Here is a 19,113-nt window from a genome sequence, read left to right on the forward strand (position 1 = left end):
TCAACCATGTAAAGCAAGCTAGGAAACATATAGACCAGTCCAGAGAGAAGGTAGCAGGTTCCCCTCACATTAGTGAACTGATCTGAACATTAAATTATACAGGTCAGATGGTAGTCATTCGGCCCATCATACTTATGGCAGATCTTTGTTAGAGTTATCCAATTATTCAGAATCCTCCAGGCTTTCCTCATAGTTCTGTAAATTACCACTTCAATTATTTATTCAATTCATTTTTAAATATTACTAACAAATCTTTTTTGACTATCTTTCCAGGCAGTGGGATCCAGATCACAATTGGCTGGAAGTTTCTTCATGCTACCACTGGTTATTTTGCCAGTCATCTTAAAGCTGTAAATCTGTACCCTCTGTTGCTGACATTCTGCCACTGATAACAGTTTATCTTATTTATATATCAAAAATCATTGATGTGATTTTTGTACACCTCTGTCAAATTTTCTGCTAACCTCTGTTCTAAGGAGAACAATGCAGTTTCTCTTGTCTGTCATGCACAGTACCATTCTAGTAAATCTCTGCTATACCCTCATTAAAGCATTGACATTCTAAACATGGTGCCCAGAACCAAATACTACAACTGAGGTTTGACCAATTTTATAAAGGATTCGCAGAACTTACTTATACTTGTACCCTATTCCTCTACAAAGTCAAAGATCCCATGTGTTTTTTTTAACAACCATCTGAATTTGTTCTGCCATTTTCATTGATTTTTGTACATACACCCCCAGGTTTCTGTTTCTGTTCCACCTTTAAAAACTGTACTATAATTTTTATTGCGTCTCCTAATTTTTCCTATCAAAATATATCACTACATTGTTCTTCATGCTAATTTTATCTACCATGAGTCTGTCCATTTTGTCTGTCTTTTCTTCCTGAAGCCTACCATACTCGTAGTATTAACCCTTCCCAGCTAGTTTGGCAAACAATCATTGGCGGCACAGTAGTTAGGACTGCTGCCTCACAGCGTCAGGGACCCGGATTTGATTCCTGGCTTGGGTCACTGTCTGCGTGGAGTTTGCATGTTCTCCCTGTGTCTGCGTGGGTTTCCTCTGGGTGCTCCAGTTTCCTCCCATAGTCTGAAAGATGTGCTGGTTAGGTGCATTGACCCGAACATCCACCAGAGTGTGGCTACTGGTGGAATTTCACAATAACTTTATTGCAGTGTTATTGTAAGCTTTACTTGTGACTGATAAATAAATAAACTTTAAATAAACTCTTGCAGACACTACTAAGAGCCAGATTGATGCTTCATTATCCTGCACTGTTCTTCACGTCTCTTATTTCTCTCTCTTTCTTTATTTACCTTTTCTCTCTCTTTACTTACCCCTCTCTCATCAGTCAGTTGAGTTGGTAGCACTCCCAGCTGAGTTAGAGCATTGTGTGTTCAAGTTTGACTCTTAGAATTACACCACAGGGCATTGTCTGAGGTCTTTGGATAAGGTGTTAAATTAAAGCGTCATCTACCTGTTCTAGTGGTTGAGATGGATTCAATGGGATTACGTTAGGAAGAACAGTGAGTACTCCTTGGAGTCTTGGACAACATTCCTTCCTTGGGCACACCACTAAAAACACATTAATATGTTATTGATTTTTTTTTTATTATTCATTCATGGGACATGGGCATTGCTGGCTGGCCAGCATTTATTGCCCATCCCTAGATGCCCTTGAACTAAAGGGTTTGCCATTTTACAAGGCTGTTGAGAGTCAACCACATTACTGTGGCTCTGGAGTCACATGTAGGCCAGACCAGGGAAGGATGGTAGATTTCCTTAAAGGATATTAGAACCATAGAACATTACAGCACAGAAACAGGCCATTTGGCCCTGCTGAACCATTTTCCTGCCTAGTCCCACTGATCTGCACCTGGACCATATCCGTCCACACCCCTCTCATCCATGTACCTGTCCAAGTTTTTCTTAAATGTTAGTGAACCACATCGGTTTTTTCTGACAATTGACAATGGTTTCATAGTCATCAATAGATTCTTAAGTCCAAATTTTTTTTTTATTGAATTTAAATTCCACCATCTGCCATGGTGGGATTCAAACCCAGGTCCCCAGAACATTAGCTAAATTGCTGGATTAATAATCTAGCAATAATACCACTAGGCCATTATTTCCCCTTTGTGGGAACTGTGAGGTAAATACAACATTTACCTGAATGACAGTTGGTGCAATTCAGTTTTTTTTATTTGAAAGGGAAGACACTGGGCAGAAGAAAAGTCTTTATTTCTAATCTTGCCTTTAATCAATTAATATAATAAGAGCAGAGTATTAAGCAAATTTGTGAAGCTAAAGGAAGCCACTTTGCTAACACCTGATGTGAAACACCCAAAGAATCTGAGAGAAAGGGAGAAAAAGTAGTACAGGCCCTAGACATTATATTGAGGAGAGGCAGTGACATATTACTATTGTCACCGTTCTAGTAATCAGAGACCGGGGTAACGCTCGAGCAACCCTGGGTTCAAATCCCATTAAATGGTGAAGTTTGAATCCAATAAAAGCTGGAATTGGAAAATGTCTAATGATGGCTATGAAACCATTATTGATTGTTGTAAAATCCCATTTGGTTTGCAAATGTCCTTTAGGGAAGTAAGTCTGCTGTCTTTACTTGGTCTGTCACTGCATGTGACTCCAGACCAAAGTGATTATGGTTGGTTCCAAATACCCTCTGAAATGGCCTAGCAAGTCACTTAATTCAATTAGAAATAGGCAATAAAAGATACCCACATCCCATGAATGAACAAAAAAAAATGCTCACTTCTATTGAGTGGAGGTATACTAGAGAAATGGAAAGTAGTCAATCTAAGACTCACTTTCCAGAAGGGATGTAGTGTTATTCCATGTAGTTATAGATTAAACAAGCAGAAAGAAGTGCGGAATCTTTAAATCTCTTAACATAGACTTCAAGAACTGTTTCTGAAAGATTGAGTGTAGAAAATTAAAGAGATTGTTAGAGGGGAGGAAACAAATCCCAGAAGGTTGTGTTTTCAGGTTTCTTCAGTTCACAGTGTGAGTTACTGGTTTGGATTTTGGTCAAATGGATTGTTCAAATTTGCAGATTGCAGTAAAATGGGTAAATAACCCTGAGGATCAAAGAAAGCAGCAAAATGATATCGACAAGATGGCAGAATGAGCAAAACGTGACAGATGGGTCAGTAAACACAACGTTAGGGGAGGTGATGGCCTAGTGGTGTTATCACTAGACTATTAATCCAGAAACTCTGCTAATGTTCTGGGATCCTGGGTTTGAATTCCGCCATGGCATTTGGTGGAATTTGAATTCAATAAAAAATATTTGGAATTAAGAATGTATTGATGACCATGAAACCATTGCCAATTGTTAGATAAACCCAACTGAGTCACAAATGTCCTTATGGAGAAGGAAATCTGCAGTCCTTACCAGGTCTGGTCTATGTGCTAGGGATGGGCAGTAAATGTTGGTCAGCTAGCAATGCCCATGTCCGATGAATGAATTGGAAAAAAAACACTTTTGAATGGGGAAGGCTGGGTGATGTGAAGTAGGGAGAAAATTGCAGATTCAGGTTCACAGAAAATTTAAAGCAACATTTGAAATGAATAAAATTATAAAATAAGCAAATTATACTGGGGTTGGCATGAGATGTTGAATATAAAGACCCAAAATATTACAGATACTGGAATGCTAAACCAAAAGCAGAAAATGTTGGAAATATTCAGCTCTCTCCCCACAGATACTACCAAATCTGCTGAATATTTCCGGCATTGTATGTTTTTTGTTTCAAAAAGCATGCTACTTGACATGATGAAATACAAAGAACCACTCGAGGAATTGGGGCCTATTTCTGCTGATCCAAAGGAGTGTAGAGGGTAATTTGATAAAGATATTTAAAATTATGAAGGATTGGTAGAAAGAAACTCCTTCCAGTGATTGAGTGGTCTGGAACGAGGAGACATAGACATTAAGATTAAATGTAGGAGGAATCTACTTGTACATATCATGGTTAGTGATTGAAACAGAGAATGTAAAAATATTTAAGAACAGAATAGGCAAATATTTGAAGGGAAGAGGTATAAAAGCATATGGGAACAAGTCAGACACATGAGATTGGGAACATTGCTTATGTGCAGGCTAAACACCCTTGAAATACATGACATTTGAAACACTTTTGGGATGTTTCTGAGAAAAATCAGGAAGTGTTGTATAATGCATATTATTTTGTAATCCCCAACTCCTCCTTGTCCTGGCTTCTCATTGGTATCCTGTGCTGTAGCCATCACCCAGATTGCTAAACGGAAAATGCCAGTTTCGTTTTTAAAAAAAGAGAAGTACGATTTAATTCTCTTGGGGTGGAGCAAAAATGAAAGTTTGAGATAGAAAGATTATTCAAACTGGGTGTTTACAGACAGGTTCTACTTTTATCAATTTGAAATTGAAGGAATTTCCAAAGTTTTCTGTTTTGCCATGAAAAAATTTCCTCTGAGTAAATGCTGTTTTCATTTTTAGACCATCTGAATCATTGCATAAGCAGCTGTTACTTCCTTTTAAAGATTTGTTCTGTATTTGAAAAGAAAAAGAGTTTCAAGTGGCATATCACGACACGAAGGTCGGTGGTGTTGTGGATGATCTGGAAGGATGGCAAAAGTTGCAGCAGGACATAGATAGGATGCAGGACTGGGCGGAGAAGTGGCAGATGGACTTCAACGCGGATAAATGTGTAGTCGTCCATTTTGGCAGAACCAACGAGATGAACGAGTACACTATCAAGGGCAGAAGTCTGAGTAGTGTTGAGGAGCAGAAGGATCTTGGGGTCCGGGTCCACAGGACTCTTAAATCGGCCTCGCAGGTGGAGGAGGTGGTCAAGAAGGCGTATGGTGTACTGGCCTTCATTAATCGAGGGATTGAGTTTAGGAGTCGGGAGGTAATGCTGGAACTTTATAAGACCCTTGTCAGGCCTCATTTGGAGTATTGTGCGCAGTTCTGGTCACCTCACTATAGGAAAGATGTAGAAGCTATTGAAAGGGTGCAGAGGAGATTTACAAGGATGTTGCCTGGACTGGGAGGCATGCCTTATGAAGTTAGGTTGAGGGAGCTGGGACTCTTTTCCCTGGAGAGACGAAGGTTGAGAGGCGACCTGATAGAAGTTTACAAAATGTTGAGAGGAATAGATAGGGTGGACTCTCAGAGGCTATTTCCCCGGTTTGAAATGGTCGCTACGAGAGGACACAGATTTAAGGTGCGGGGAGGGAGGTTCAGAAGTGATGTTAGGGGTAAGTTTTTCACTCAGAGGGTGGTGAGTGAATGGAATCGGCTGCCGTCAGTGGTGGTGGAGGCGAACTCGCTGGGGTCTTTTAAAAGACTTCTGGATGAGTATATGGGGTTTAATGAGATTGAGGGTTATAGATAGGTCTGTAGGTTGGTAGGTGATGTGATCGGCGCAACTTGTGGGCCGAAGGGCCTGTTTGTGCTGTAGTGTTCTATGTTCTATGTTCTATATCAGTGATCTCCAATCCTACAACTGTCTGAGATCTCTGAGTTCCTACAGTTCTGGTTTCTTGCACATTCCCAATTCCCTTTGATCTATCATTAACGGCTATGCCCACAGCAGCCCAGGCCTTAAACTCTGGAATCTCCACCCTAGACATTTTCTGATTTGAAGACAACTCCTTAAATTCTACTGCTTTGGTCAAGCTTTTGGCAACTGGTCCTAATATCTCCTTATGTGGCTAGATGTCAGATTTTCTCTCAATGTTCCTGTGAAGCACTTGTTAGTGGGTACAGTAAGAAGTCTCACAACGTCATGATGTGGGTATGCCAGCGTTGGACTGGCGTAAACACAGTAAAAAGTCTGACAACACCAGGTTTTAGTCCAACCGATTTATTTGATAATAGGCTCACAAGCTTTCGAGGTGACGAAGAGGGAAACCTCGAAAGCTTGTGAGTCTATTATCAAATAAATCGGTTGGACTAAAACCTGGTGTTGTCAGACTTTTTACCAAGTCTCACAACACCAGGTTAAAGTCTAACAATATCGTGAGCTTTTGGAGTACTACTCCTTCATCATGTGGACTTTAACCTGGTATTGTGAGAATTCTTACTGTGCTCACCCCAATCCAACACTGTTATCTCCACATCACTTGTTGGTGTTTTACTGTTTTAAAAGAAATGTTTCTTCTATGACACCCTTGCTAGAATCTGGAATGTACTGAGCAGTGTGATAAACAGACTGCATGCAACATAGAAGAATTAGGGGGAACATTTCCTAACTAAAGTATAAATGCAAGTTGTTGCTGTAAATGTTCGCGTAATATTCAGTGTCATTGTCTTCACTGGTTTCAGCTCAGGAGTTCCAAGGAGTTTAAAATGATGGCCATGCAGCCACGGAGGATTCGCTTGAAACCGTGGCTCTTGGCACAAGTGGACAGTGGGCACTATCCTGGGCTTCAGTGGCTGGACGACCAGCGGAAACATTTTCAGATCCCATGGCGGCATGCCACCAGGCATATTCCTACTCAGGATGATGACAACACTATCTTCAAGGTAAAGTGGATAACTCTGATAGCTCCTGTTAGCTATGTGCTGAACCATTTTGCTATAATTTATTCTTCCCCCAATGTGCCCATCTAATGAAAAGACTCACAGCTGAAATGACAACTTACTGGACATGAAACCAGCACACTGGGTGGGAGGTTGGTTTTATACATCACCCAATGTCTATTCCCATTGACTTTAATGAAGATTAAAACCAGGTGTAGTATACAACCAACGTTACGTCCAACCTCATTTGTTTCTCTGATAGGTGGGTTAGGTTAAAATTGTTCTTCTAGGACTCTGGACTGGGCAGGTAGAGTAATCTACAAGCAATTTTAAATGCTTTCTTATTTGTTCATTGGGATGTGTGAATCAATAGCAAAGACAGCATTTAGTGCTGATCTCGAGTTGCCATCAGGAGAGTGGTGATGAACTGCCTTCTTGAATCCTGCAATCTATGTGCTGTAGATACATGCACAGTGCTGTTAAGGTGGGAATTCCAGGATTTTAAGAAACACCTTTAACATAGAACGTGAAGTCTTCACACATAAACACATGAGCAATTACAAAAGATGAGATTGCAAACGTAAGAAGAACTAAAATCTCACTTTCAGTTTGGACAGACCTCTGTGATCTCACCTTTAGTTCCCCCACCCCCTTAAATTTTCCCCAATTCCCATTGGTATTTAAATCTCCTTGCACTCTGCTCAACCACTGAAACACCTTGGGATGAATTTTCACATACCGCCTGTCATGGGAATCACAGCAGGCAAGGGGTGGACTGTGGAAAGGTCCGTTGATCTCGGGTGGGATTTTCCGATTTCGGGCGAGCATGGTCGGAAAATCCCGCCCCTTGGAGATGTTTTGCTACATGTTCCAATATGTGAAGAAATAAATAAATACAGCTGGAGAGGGGAGGGGTTTGCACTGTTGTCACTATTGTAAAGTAAAGAAAGCGATAGCCAAGTTGGACAGAGCAAACCGCCCCCCCAGCAAACAGCAATATGATGATTGTGTTTTTGTGGTACTATTCAAAGGATAAATATTTCCTGGAACAGAGAGAACGCCCTCAAGATAGTACTGTGGGCTCAATTGCATCTTCCTGAGGAATGTTTAATATCTCATCTGAAAGATGACACTTCTGACAATCAGAAAGAAATAGCTCCTAAGAGGAGATCTTAAGAGAAGCTTAGAGACAAGAGTGTTAATGCAGAATCAAGCTGATGGGCAAGTTGTAATTATTTTGTTTTTCTTTAGTGATTGTGTTCTTTTCATATCAGGCTTGGGCAGTGGAGACGGGCAAATATCACCAAGGGGTTGATGGGCCAGATCCTGCCAAGTGGAAAGCAAACCTTCGCTGTGCCCTCAACAAGAGCCGGGAATTCAAACTGATTTACGATGGAACCAAGGTGACCCCCATGCAGCCATACAAGATCTACCAAGTGTGTGACCTTCAGCAGTCCACGGGGGGAAACATCACTCCAGGTAGGGGCTACGTAAAATCCCAGAATCTCGCTCAGGCCCTTCCAACCCTCTTAGTTTCATTCCAGCCCCAAACGTAAGGCAAATGATAATTCTTTTGTCCCAGATGTTGACCTTTTCTCACTCACCTCCCCAGCATTAGTAGAAAGGTTTGTGATGGATGATGTGTAATTACAGCTCACCTGGTGTTTTTTGTTATTGGACCAGCAGCTAGAGAATCAGGGTGACCAACCATTCTGTATATTACAGGATCGTCCTGTAATTCAGCCAATTGTCCAATACCTTTCAATTGGGAATGCCATTTGTTTTGGTCTTTCTGTGGCAGCGACTGGGAGAGTTTGAGAGCTTCCCCTTGTTGCTGCCCATTATTCTCTGATATTTAACAATGTGCAATGTCCACCCACGTGGCCATCAGGAAGTTACCTGGAGTTGGACTGGAACCACGGTGCCTGGAGGAGGAGCGGGCTAAGCGGAGGAGTCTCCGAATGTTATGGGATGGTCTCCCAGAAGGAAAAAAACGGCAAAACGAGGGAATAAGGATATTAATCCAAACTGTTTTTTTCCTTATGGAGGGTCCAGCCACCCCAAGCTGTCGAGGGAGATTGAGTAACAGCTTGAGTCTCAGGATGGCGGTAGGGTGGGCTTCGGGAGTAATGGTGCAGCCTGAGTGTTGGATACAGTGTCAATCAGTCTCAAATCCTTGGCAACAGTGGAGTGGCAGCCCCAGCAAGGGTAGGTTTGGAAAGAGGAGCTACTGTGTGTATGAGAATAAGGGAGTTGGGGAGCAGTGTCTGTGTTTTTGTGTGTTGGGGAGCAGCATGGAGCACTTAGGGGGCAGCTCATGGAGACAGACTGAGTAAAGTTATGCTATGAGGAGCCTAGCAACCTCCCACCCCAACTTGCCAATCTTTCCAGCAATCTCCCACCCTCTTTGCAGCCTCTGGGGTCCCCAGCACCCCACCTCCCTGAGTCTGCGGTTTCAATAGAACACCTGCCATCCCAGTCTTCGGATCTACCAACACCCACCACCCACCAATCTTGCCAGCACTGCCCCACCCTCGTTGGCCCTTTTTATTTCCTCAGAGTTCTTTATCCTGTAGAGATGCTAACTTGTAAGTCATATCATGGCGAATGGTAATGAAGAATTCAATAAATGTTGTTAGCTGTGGGCTGTAGCTAGAAAACAATGAAGCAGCCAGATTATTGTGAAAGCCCAATTGGTTCCTCAGAGAGCCATTCACAAACAGACCAGCCTCTGTGTGATTCGAGTTCCAGATTTTGAGTTTGACTCTCAAGAGCACCAGTGTTCCTAGGCAATAAATTTCTGCTTGTCAATGACTCCCACATCCCAGGGGGAAAGAAACAAAATACATTGAGAGAGATAAATGTTCACCTTTGTGGCAAATCACTTGCACATGTCAAACTCACTTAGCTTTCATTCCATTTAAAATCAATAGAGATTGGGCCATTTTCAGTAAAAGCTGGAAGATGTAAGTTCAGATGATATCTGGAATCAAGTCAAGTGATTTATTGCCTGATATGGACTGTGGGTACAGGAGGGGTGAGAGAAATGCTGAGGTGATTCAAGATACAGTTAGACATGGTGATGGGGAGATTTTCGATTTCTGAAGGAATAATAAGTTGCACAGAATTAATGGCCTCCTAAACTCTCAGCCAAACAGCTGATACATTACGCACTGTCTTATCTCTCTTTCTTTCTTTTCTTTCTAGCCCTTCTCTTTCCTTCTCTGGAATTCTCTGCCCGTTGAAGTGGTGGAGGCTGCCTCGCTAAATATTTTTAAGACGCGGGTTGATGGGTTTTTGATAGGAGAGGGGATTAAGGGTTATGGGGAGAGGGCGGGAAAGTGGAACTGAGCAGCGACAGATCAGCCATGATCTTATTGAATGGCGGGGCAGGCTCGAAGGGCTGGATGGCCTACTCCTGCTCCTATTTCTTATGTTCTTATGTTCTTCTCCTCCCTCCTGTTCCCCCCTCTTCACTCCCCTTCCCCTGCCCCTGCCCCCTCTCTCTCGCATCCTCATTCCGTAAAATTCATGTCCCCCCACTAATCTTTTTGACTATTCCTATTAAATCAATGTCCATGATAATTGACCCCTCAGTTAGGGGAAACAAGTCTTTCCTGTCTACCCTGACTAGCCCTCTCAAAATGTTGTACACCTCAATTAGGTCACCCCTTAGACTCCTCTGTTCCAAGGAAAACAACTCCCCTCGTAACTGCAGTTTCCAAGCTCTGGCAATGTTTTTGTAAATCTCCTCTGCACTCTCCCCAGAGTATTTGTCATTCCTGAAATGCGGTGACCAGAACTCTATCAAAATTCCAGCTGTGGCCTAACCAGCATTTTATACAGTTCCAATATTACATCCCTGTATTTGCATTCAGTACCTCACCCAATAACGGAAAGCATTCCATGTTTTCTTGATCACCTTGACCACCTATCCTGCCAGCTTTAAGAATCTGTGGATATGCTTTCCTTAATCTATTTCAATATCTTCACGTTTATTGAGCATTCCCTTACTTTGTATGAATTATCTTCCCTCTCGCTTCTTCATGCTCTCCCCCTCCTTCCTGCATACTCTCTGTCCCAAGTGATGTGCCAGTGACTCCACAATCCCAAATTCCTGCCTATGGGACCCTATCTGAGGTAATTTCATTACCCAGTTACCTATCCTGTGTGCACACGGTTGAAGTTCAGAGCAAATATCAATTGCTGAAGTGGGGATGTCAGACAATGCAGTCTTTACAGCATCTCTTCAGCCTGTTTTGTGCTATCAGCAATCACCAATGTCAATCTCATAGGATAGCTATCTCTGCTACATGTCTGACTTATATCCCTGTTGCTGAGTGACCTGATGTACAATATCAGTGTCAGAATCTTATATCTCAAGTATGTATGTGTATGCTAAACATATTGAAAAGATACTATTAACGTAAGAACATAAGAAATAGGAGCAGGAGTAGGCCATCTAGCCCTTCGAGCCTGCCCCGCCATTCAATAAGATCATGGCTGATCTGTTGTGGCTCAGTTCCACTTTCCCGCCCTCTCCCCATAACCCTTAATCCCCTCTCTTATCAAGAACCCATCAACCCGCTTCTTAAAAATATTTAGCGAGGCAGCCTCCACCACTTCAACAGGCAGAGAATTCCAGAGATTCACCACCCTTTGAGTGAAGAAGTTCCTCCTCAACTCCGTTCTAAACCGCCTCCCCTTTATCTTGAGGCTGTGCCCCCTAGTCCTACTGTCTTTTTTGAGCGGGAAGAGTCTCTCCACCTCAATCCTATCCATCCCATTCATCATCTTATACGTCTCAATGAGATCTCCCCTCATTCTTCTAAACTCTAGCGAGTACAAGCCTAGTTTATTCAGCCTCTCCTCATAGCTCAATCCCCTCAACTCCGGTATCAGCCTAGTAAACCTCCTCTGCACTCCCTCCAGGGCCAAAATATCCTTGCGCACTACGATGTGTTCCACCATGCTTGCAGGCAGCTCATTCCAGATCATAACAACTTGCTGTGTAAATTTATTTTCTTCCTGTAGAACTCTGCCCTGAATCAATTCCCTGGTTCAGCATTTGCATTGTTTTATGGAGGAAGTGTTATAGTACTCGCTTGCTACCTGGGGCTAAAGGTTGTACCATCTTCATCTTTCCCAAAATTGAATCCTACATGCAAAGGTTTTTGTAAAAACAGTTTTTTTGGTGGGGCGGGCATGGAGTGGAAAGGAAAGGCAAACTGCAAATTCTGGAAATACACAATAGTGGGGAACAGACTGGCCAGCCATTATAAACCAGACCCTTCGTTAGAATTCAAATTCTTTCCCAGAATGAGTGATTAAATCCACTATTCCCTCAATTATTATCTCATATGTCTTTCTCTTTCTCTCAGAGAACGTAGACTATGAATTGGATGATGATGAGGAGGTAAGTGTGTCAATGGTTTTAACCACTCTCTCAAAGTACCAGCTCAATCACGAAAGGCTGAACCGTCTCCTTCTGTGCTGTAAGGTTCTGTATTTTGCGTGTCCACCCAATAAAAATTGGCATTCTGCCAAATTCAGCCTGCAATTTGAAACACTACTGTCTAGTAAGCAGGGCCTCTTGGAGGAAGAAAACTTCTGACCTCAACAGGCTCTGCCTCTGGGGCTTAACCTTTCCCTGAAACTACCTCAAATTTTAATTTTATAGGATTAAATGATGAACATAGGATTTTTTGATGTTCCCTTGAGTTAGAAGGTCAAGAGGTGTCTAAAGTGACAAATGGGTCGAGTAGAGTAAATCAGAGGAATGACACCTTCTGGTAAGAGACAGCAGAACAGTGAGGCATAACCTTAAAATTAGAGCTAGGATATTTAAGCGTGGAATCTTCTCACAATATAGAAATCTGGAACAATACTCTGTAAGAATGTAGCTGGTGGGAGTTGATTGGAGATTTCAAGATGGAGATTGATAGGTTGTTGTTGGATAAGATTATCAAGAGATAATTAAACTTTGTTTTAAAGTTTATTTATTAGTGTCACAAGTAGGCTTACATTAACATTGCAATGATATTACTGTGAAAATCCCCTAGTTGCCATACTCTGGCGCCTGTTCGGGTACACTGAGGGAGAATTCAGCATGGCCAATGTACCAAAGCAGCATGTCTTTCGGATATGGAGCAAAGACAGGTAAATGAAGTTGAAAATCAGACCAGCCAGGAACAGGCCCAAGTTGTTGAATGGCCTCTTCCTGTTCCTACAAGGCCATCTTGATGCATTTCCTATCCCAGAGACATTGACGTCAAACGTTGTGTCCGATTAATACCCCACCAGAGATCACTCTTGCATATTTAGAAGCTGGGGCTTTTATGATGAGTCACCTTCAGATCACAGTGTGGGCTGCATCTGCCCAATGCACCAGCACTGCTGATAACTATTACCAGATGTGATTTGCAAATTTATTTTTTTACGAAGTAAAATTTTACAATATCTTAACAGAGCTCAACTCCGTAACCAATTTATTTCTTTTTTTTTTGTAGTCACAACTCCAAGATTTGTTCCCATCAATGACATTAGAAGGTGAGATTGGGATTCATCATTTACTTTTGTGTTTTTTGACAAGGGGAATGGGGAAGTGAATTAATTAGTGTGGATTCAGGTTACTTTTTCTTCAGAAGTCCCTTGTAATTTAGGATGGTTTATTTTCAGTGGGTTCAGAGATGGCTGAAGTCTAATGCATGATCTGCAGACTCTGCCAAATGCAGGGCAGCTTGTGCTTGGAGGGTTGGGAGTATTGTATGCACTCTCCAATGCTTCAACTTCATATCTGCAAGTTCCCAAAAAGGTCTATCGATGTATTCAGTGCCTTTCCAAATGAATCTTCTACATATTAATCAGTCATGTGCCCTGCTGAAGGGGGTGTTTCACCTCTTCAGGGATGCTGTGAGGACATCCCTAAAATATTTCTGCTATCCTCCTTGGAGTTTCCTGCTACTAGGTTCCGAATGGAGCAATTGCTTCAGGGAGTCTCGTGTCAGGCGGACAAATACGTCCTGCCCAGCAGAGCTAGTTTTGAGTGGTTAGCTGGGCATTTTAGCTTGGGGGAGCACATTGCTGTTGGATTGCCTTCCTTGCCACCGGATTTGGAGGATTTTGCTAATGCACCACCAGTGATACTTTTCTGGAGCTTTGAGCAGTCTTCTGTAGATTGTCCCAGTCTTGAAGCATATAGGAGCACAGTGGGAGGGTGGGGTGGACATCATATGTGTGCCTTCATTGAGATGAAATTCCCAAGATATGGAAAATGGACCACATTTTCCAGAATCTCCTGAATATTCTCCCCTGAATCTGGCTAAGTCAGGGGTTCTATTCGTAGACACGCAGGGTAGAATAGGTGTAGGGTGATGCGGCGGCGCGGGCTTGTTGGGCCAAAGGGCCTGTTTCCCGTGCTGGGTTGTTCTTTGTTCTTTGTAATCTCACCGTTGAACTTAATTGACTGGAGGGGGGTTGTATTATGGGAGGATATTGGAAGAGGACTTTAGGTTTCTGGGTGTTTAGTGAAAGGTCTATTTCTCAAATGCTTCAGGAAAGGTTGACAATAACCTGGAGTTTCTGAGAGAGTGCACGAGTACCATCTGCACACTGAAGTTCAGTGACAGAAGTTTAAATGATTTTGGTTTTGGATTGAAAGCAGCACAGGCTGAACACTTTCTGAATGTTCTGTAAATGATCTTCCCACCTTTGGGTAATTTGTTAAGTTGTGGTGGTTCCATTGGTGAGGATCATGGGTTGAGTGAGATTGTGGTAGGTAGAAGATAGCAACAAATTTCAGAAAGCAGCCAAATTTGAGGAGAATACTCCATAAGCTTTCACTGTCGACAAAGTCAATGGCTTTTGTGAGATTGGGAAAGACCATGTTGGTGCTGTTCCTTGCATTTTTCTTGGATTTACTGATCAGTGACAAGTCGTGTTTGTGTTGCCTCGTGATCAGTGAAAACTGCACTGCAGCCCCAGAAAAAAGCTCTTCAACAACCAAGAGGAAGCAATTCAGGAGGATCTTTGCAATGGCAGAACAGTGGGAGACTGCTGTGTAGTTGGCGGAATGAACCTGTCTCAAAGAACAAAGAACAAAACAGCCCGGGAAACAGGCCCTTCGGCCCAAAAAGCCCGCGCTGCCATTTTAACACCACCAGTCCACCCCTCCACCCATGATCCTTATCTATTGTTTTATGGCCATCCACATTGAGGGAAACTAATTCTCCCTTCTTGAATATAGTTACACAATGACAGGTTCCTCAAGATTACTCAGCATGCGCTCATTTTTCCTGATGAGGGATACCAGGCTGTGCAGTCAGGCCAGGAGTCTATTTCCACTGTGTTTCACAACTGTGACATTTGCTCCAGAGGCTTTGTTTTTCTCAGCTGACAATTGGCTTTTTTAACTTTGCTCTGGACTGGAGTGATGCTGAAACTGAGTCAGATGGGGCATTGAGGCATGGAGTTCAGTGCACTTAAGTCAAAGACAGAATGTCAGTTGAGGAATTCTTTCCTACCTGCCTGTTCTGAATAATGGACTTAACTGAATGTGTGATTACTATCAATAACAAACTCTCCCAGGTCACTTACAGTACAGATTAAAGCTACACTGTGCCATCAAGAACCCAGTAAAAAGTCTGACAACACCAGGTTTTAGTCCAACCTATTTATTTGATAATATACTCACAAGCTTTCGAGGGGACTGCCTCTTCGTCAGGTGAATGGAGAGTTCTGGCCTCAGACAGAGCATATAAAGCACAGACAGTTTAGAGATTACTGATTAAAATGCGAATACTTACACCTAACCTGCTGTTCAAGACCTGAAGTGGCTGATAATGTGAGTGGAAGGAGCACTGATCACAGTTTAAAGAGATGTGTATTGTCTCCAGACAGTACAGTAAGTGAGGTTTTGCAAACCCAGGCAAGTCACGGGGGTTACAGATAGTGCGACATGAACCCAAGATCCCTGTTGAGACCGTCCTCATGTGTGCGGAACTTGGCTATCAGTCTCTGTTCAGCGACTCTGCGCTGTCGTGTGTCATGAAGGCCGCCTTGGAGAATGCTTACCCGAAGGTCAGAGGCTGAATGCCCGTGACCACTGAAGTGTTCGCCAACAGGAAGGGAACAGTCTTGCCTGGTGACTGTCGAGCGATGTTCATTCATCCGTTGTCGTAGCGTCTGCATGGTCTCCCCAATGTACCATGCTTCGGGACATCCTTTCTTGCAACGTATCAGGTAGACAATGTTGGCCGAGTTGCAAGAGTATTTACCATGTACCTGGTGGATGGTATTCTCGCGTGTGATGATGGTATCCGTGTCGATGATCCGGCATGTCTTGCAGAGGTTGCTGTGACAGGGTTGTGTGGTATTGTGGTCACTGTTCTCCTGAAGGCTGGGTAGTTTGCTGCGAACAATGGTCTGTTTGAGGTTATGTGGTTGTCTGAAAGCAAGAAATGGGGGTGTGGGGATAGCCCTGGCGAGATGTTCGTCTTCATCAATGATATGTTGAAGACTCCGGAGAAGATGTCGTAGCTTCTCCGCTCCGGGGAAGTACTGGACGACGAAGGGTACTCTGTCCACTGTGTCCTGTATTTGCCTTCTGAGGAGATCGGTGCGGTTTTTCGCTGTGGCGCATCGGAACTGCCGATCTATGAGTCGAGCACCATATCCTGTTCTTACGCAAGCCCACAGACAATCTCACAATGCTGCACTTCTCCAGTTTCCACCCTAAACATGTTAAAGAAGCTATTCCCTATGGACAAGCCCGCCGTATACACAGGATTTGCTCAGATGAGGAGGATCGTGACAGACACCTCCAGACCCTGAAAGATGCCCTCGTAAGAACAGGATATGGTGCTCGACTCATAGATCGGCAGTTCCGATGCGCCACAGCGAAAAACCGCACCGATCTCCTCAGAAGGCAAACACAGGACACAGTGGACAGAGTACCCTTCGTCGTCCAGTACTTCCCCGGAGCGGAGAAGCTACGACATCTTCTCCGGAGTCTTCACCATATCATTGATGAAGACGAACATCTCTCCAGGGCTATCCCCACACCCCCACTTCTTGCTTTCAGACAACCACACAACCTCAAACAGACCATTGTTCGCAGCAAACTACCCAGCCTTCAGGAGAACAGTGACCACAATACCACACAACCCTGTCACAGCAACCTCTGCAAGACATGCCGGATCATCGACACGGATACCATCATCACACGTGAGAATATCATCCACCAGGTACATGGTAAATACTCTTGCAACTCGGCCAACATTGTCTACCTGATACGTTGCAAGAAAGGATGTCCCGAAGCATGGTACATTGGGGAGACCATGCAGACGCTACGACAACGGATGAATGAACATCGCTCGACAGTCACCAGGCAAGACTGTTCCCTTCCTGTTGGCGAACACTTCAGTGGTCACGGGCATTCAGCCTCTGACCTTCGGGTAAGCATTCTCCAAGGCGGCCTTCATGACACACGACAGCGCAGAGTCGCTGAACAGAGACTGATAGCCAAGTTCCGCACACATGAGGACGATCTCAACAGGGATCTTGGGTTCATGTCGCACTATCTGTAACCCCCGTGACTTGCCTGGGTTTGCAAAACCTCACTTACTGTACTGTCTGGAGACAATACACATCTCTTTAAACTGTGATCAGTGCTCCTTCCACTCACATTATCAGCCACTTCAGGTCTTGAACAGCAGGTTAGGTGTAAGGATTCGCATTTTAATCAGTAATCTCTAAACTGTCTGTGCTTTATATGCTCTGTCTGAGGCCAGAACTCTCCATTCACCTGACGAAGAGGCAGTCCCCTTGAAAGCTTGTGAGTATATTATCAAATAAATAGGTTGGACTAAAACCTGGTGTTGTCAGACTTTTTACTGTGTTTACGCCAGTCCAACGCCGACATACCCACATCATGTCCATCAAGAACCGCCAGGCCAGGAACAGCACAGTTTAGATACAGAGTAAAGCTGACTCTGCACTGTCCCAACAAACACTTTGGGCAGGTACAGCATGGATAAAATGCAGATTAAAGCTCCCTGAACACTGTTCCATCAAACACTAAGGCCAGTGCTGGACCCAGTGATCTATTGAGTCCCTCAGCTTACTTTTTAAGAAGAATGTCTTCACTTTTATTTTTCCTCTTTTTTTTTGATTTATGCCAGAGAATGTCAGCCTGCCGCCATACCCAACGCAGACGTGGCCGAAACAGGAAGTTACAGTGCCTGATTCTTGCATGAATGGAGGACTTGCTAACCCGACACTAACACAAGTGGACCTTGCCCATGCAAACCTTGATCACAGTGAACTCTCTCAGCCCAATCTTGCTCATGGAGGTCTCCTTCAGCCTAATGCCCCTCCAATCGCTCAAGGAGCTCTTAATCCTCTCCCGATACAACCAGTGGACCAGTTCCCATCACTGACCACATCTGAAATGTTTATCAACTCTTTGCCATGTAAGTTACTGTTTTTTTTCATTGTTTTCCTTCCATCTAACATAAGGATATTGCTGATTTACATTCATTAAGAATCAAACATCGGATCTTTAAAACATTTGGGGGTGGATATTTTACTTGGATGGCACTATTGCACTGGCTAACCATTATACGTGATATTCAGTTTTATTGAAGGCAGGGAATCTGAATATCCAGTCGGAAGTAGGACAAATGATTGACGTAATCCCACCCATGAAGGGGAGACAGGAAAACTGCACACGAGCAGTTACCCAAGGCAGGAATTGAACACAGATCCCTGCCGCTGTGAGGCAGCAGTGCTAACCACTGTGCCACCGTGCCGCCCGTGACTGAAATGAGTTTGTTTCTCAGGCTTTAAGAGTGCAGAGTTATTTATATCACAGTTGAATTTCATCCTGTGTTTGCTGAACTGCTGTACAGGAGTTTACCCCTGTGGATTTTAGCCTCTCCCCTAGCTAAAAGAAATGACACAATTACGTAGTGCATTTTGCCATTTCAATGTTCCAAAACACTACACAATAAAGTACTTTAAGGTGTCCTCTATATTGTAATGTAGGAAATGCAACACCCAATTTACACACAGCATCTCAAATTGCAATGAGATAAATGACCAGATAAGCTTTCTTTTAGTGATGTTATTTGATGGATAAATGTTGACCAAGAAACCAGGAAAAGGTTCCTTGCTCTTCTTTAAAATAGTATTATGGGATCTTTTAACGTCTCATCTAAAATCCAACAGGACAGCACTTCCTCACTTTACTGTGAGTCTCAGCCTGGGCTTTGATCTTGCTTCTGGAATGGGACTTGAAACTAATTCTGACTAGGAGGCTAACTACAGAGCCATGGCGAACACTGCATAAATGTTGGTTGCTGTGACCCCTGCAGCATTAGCCCCATCCGCCCCAGCACTGCCATTCTCTTTGCATAACATTCACAGCGCAGAAATGGGCCATTTGGCTTAACTGATCCATATCAGTATTCGTGCTCCATATGAATCACCTCCTACCCTTCTTAACCCAAACAGGCTTAACCTTCTACACCTTTTCTCTTCATGCATTAATCTAGTTTCCCCTTGAATGCTATGCAATGTGCG

General features: G+C 43.3%; 1 protein-coding gene across 1 annotated transcript in view; it reads left to right on the plus strand.

Moving 5' to 3' along the window:
* The window catches only part of LOC145355451 (interferon regulatory factor 6-like), a 46,550-nt gene that overhangs the window by 20,019 nt on the left and 7,418 nt on the right, over window positions 1-19,113 (plus strand). The window contains exons 2-6 of the mRNA XM_080207573.1: window positions 6,334-6,534; window positions 7,806-8,010; window positions 11,913-11,947; window positions 13,041-13,080; window positions 17,712-18,002. Of these exons, the coding sequence (XP_080063699.1) occupies window positions 6,358-6,534; window positions 7,806-8,010; window positions 11,913-11,947; window positions 13,041-13,080; window positions 17,712-18,002 (748 nt within the window). The 5' untranslated portion in view covers window positions 6,334-6,357. The remainder of the gene's footprint in view (window positions 1-6,333; window positions 6,535-7,805; window positions 8,011-11,912; window positions 11,948-13,040; window positions 13,081-17,711; window positions 18,003-19,113) is intronic.

The sequence above is a fragment of the Carcharhinus amblyrhynchos genome, chromosome 19, assembly GCF_965287045.1.
Source record: "Carcharhinus amblyrhynchos chromosome 19, sCarAmb.v2.hapA, whole genome shotgun sequence".
In the NCBI taxonomy this organism is placed as follows: Eukaryota; Metazoa; Chordata; class Chondrichthyes; order Carcharhiniformes; family Carcharhinidae; genus Carcharhinus; species Carcharhinus amblyrhynchos.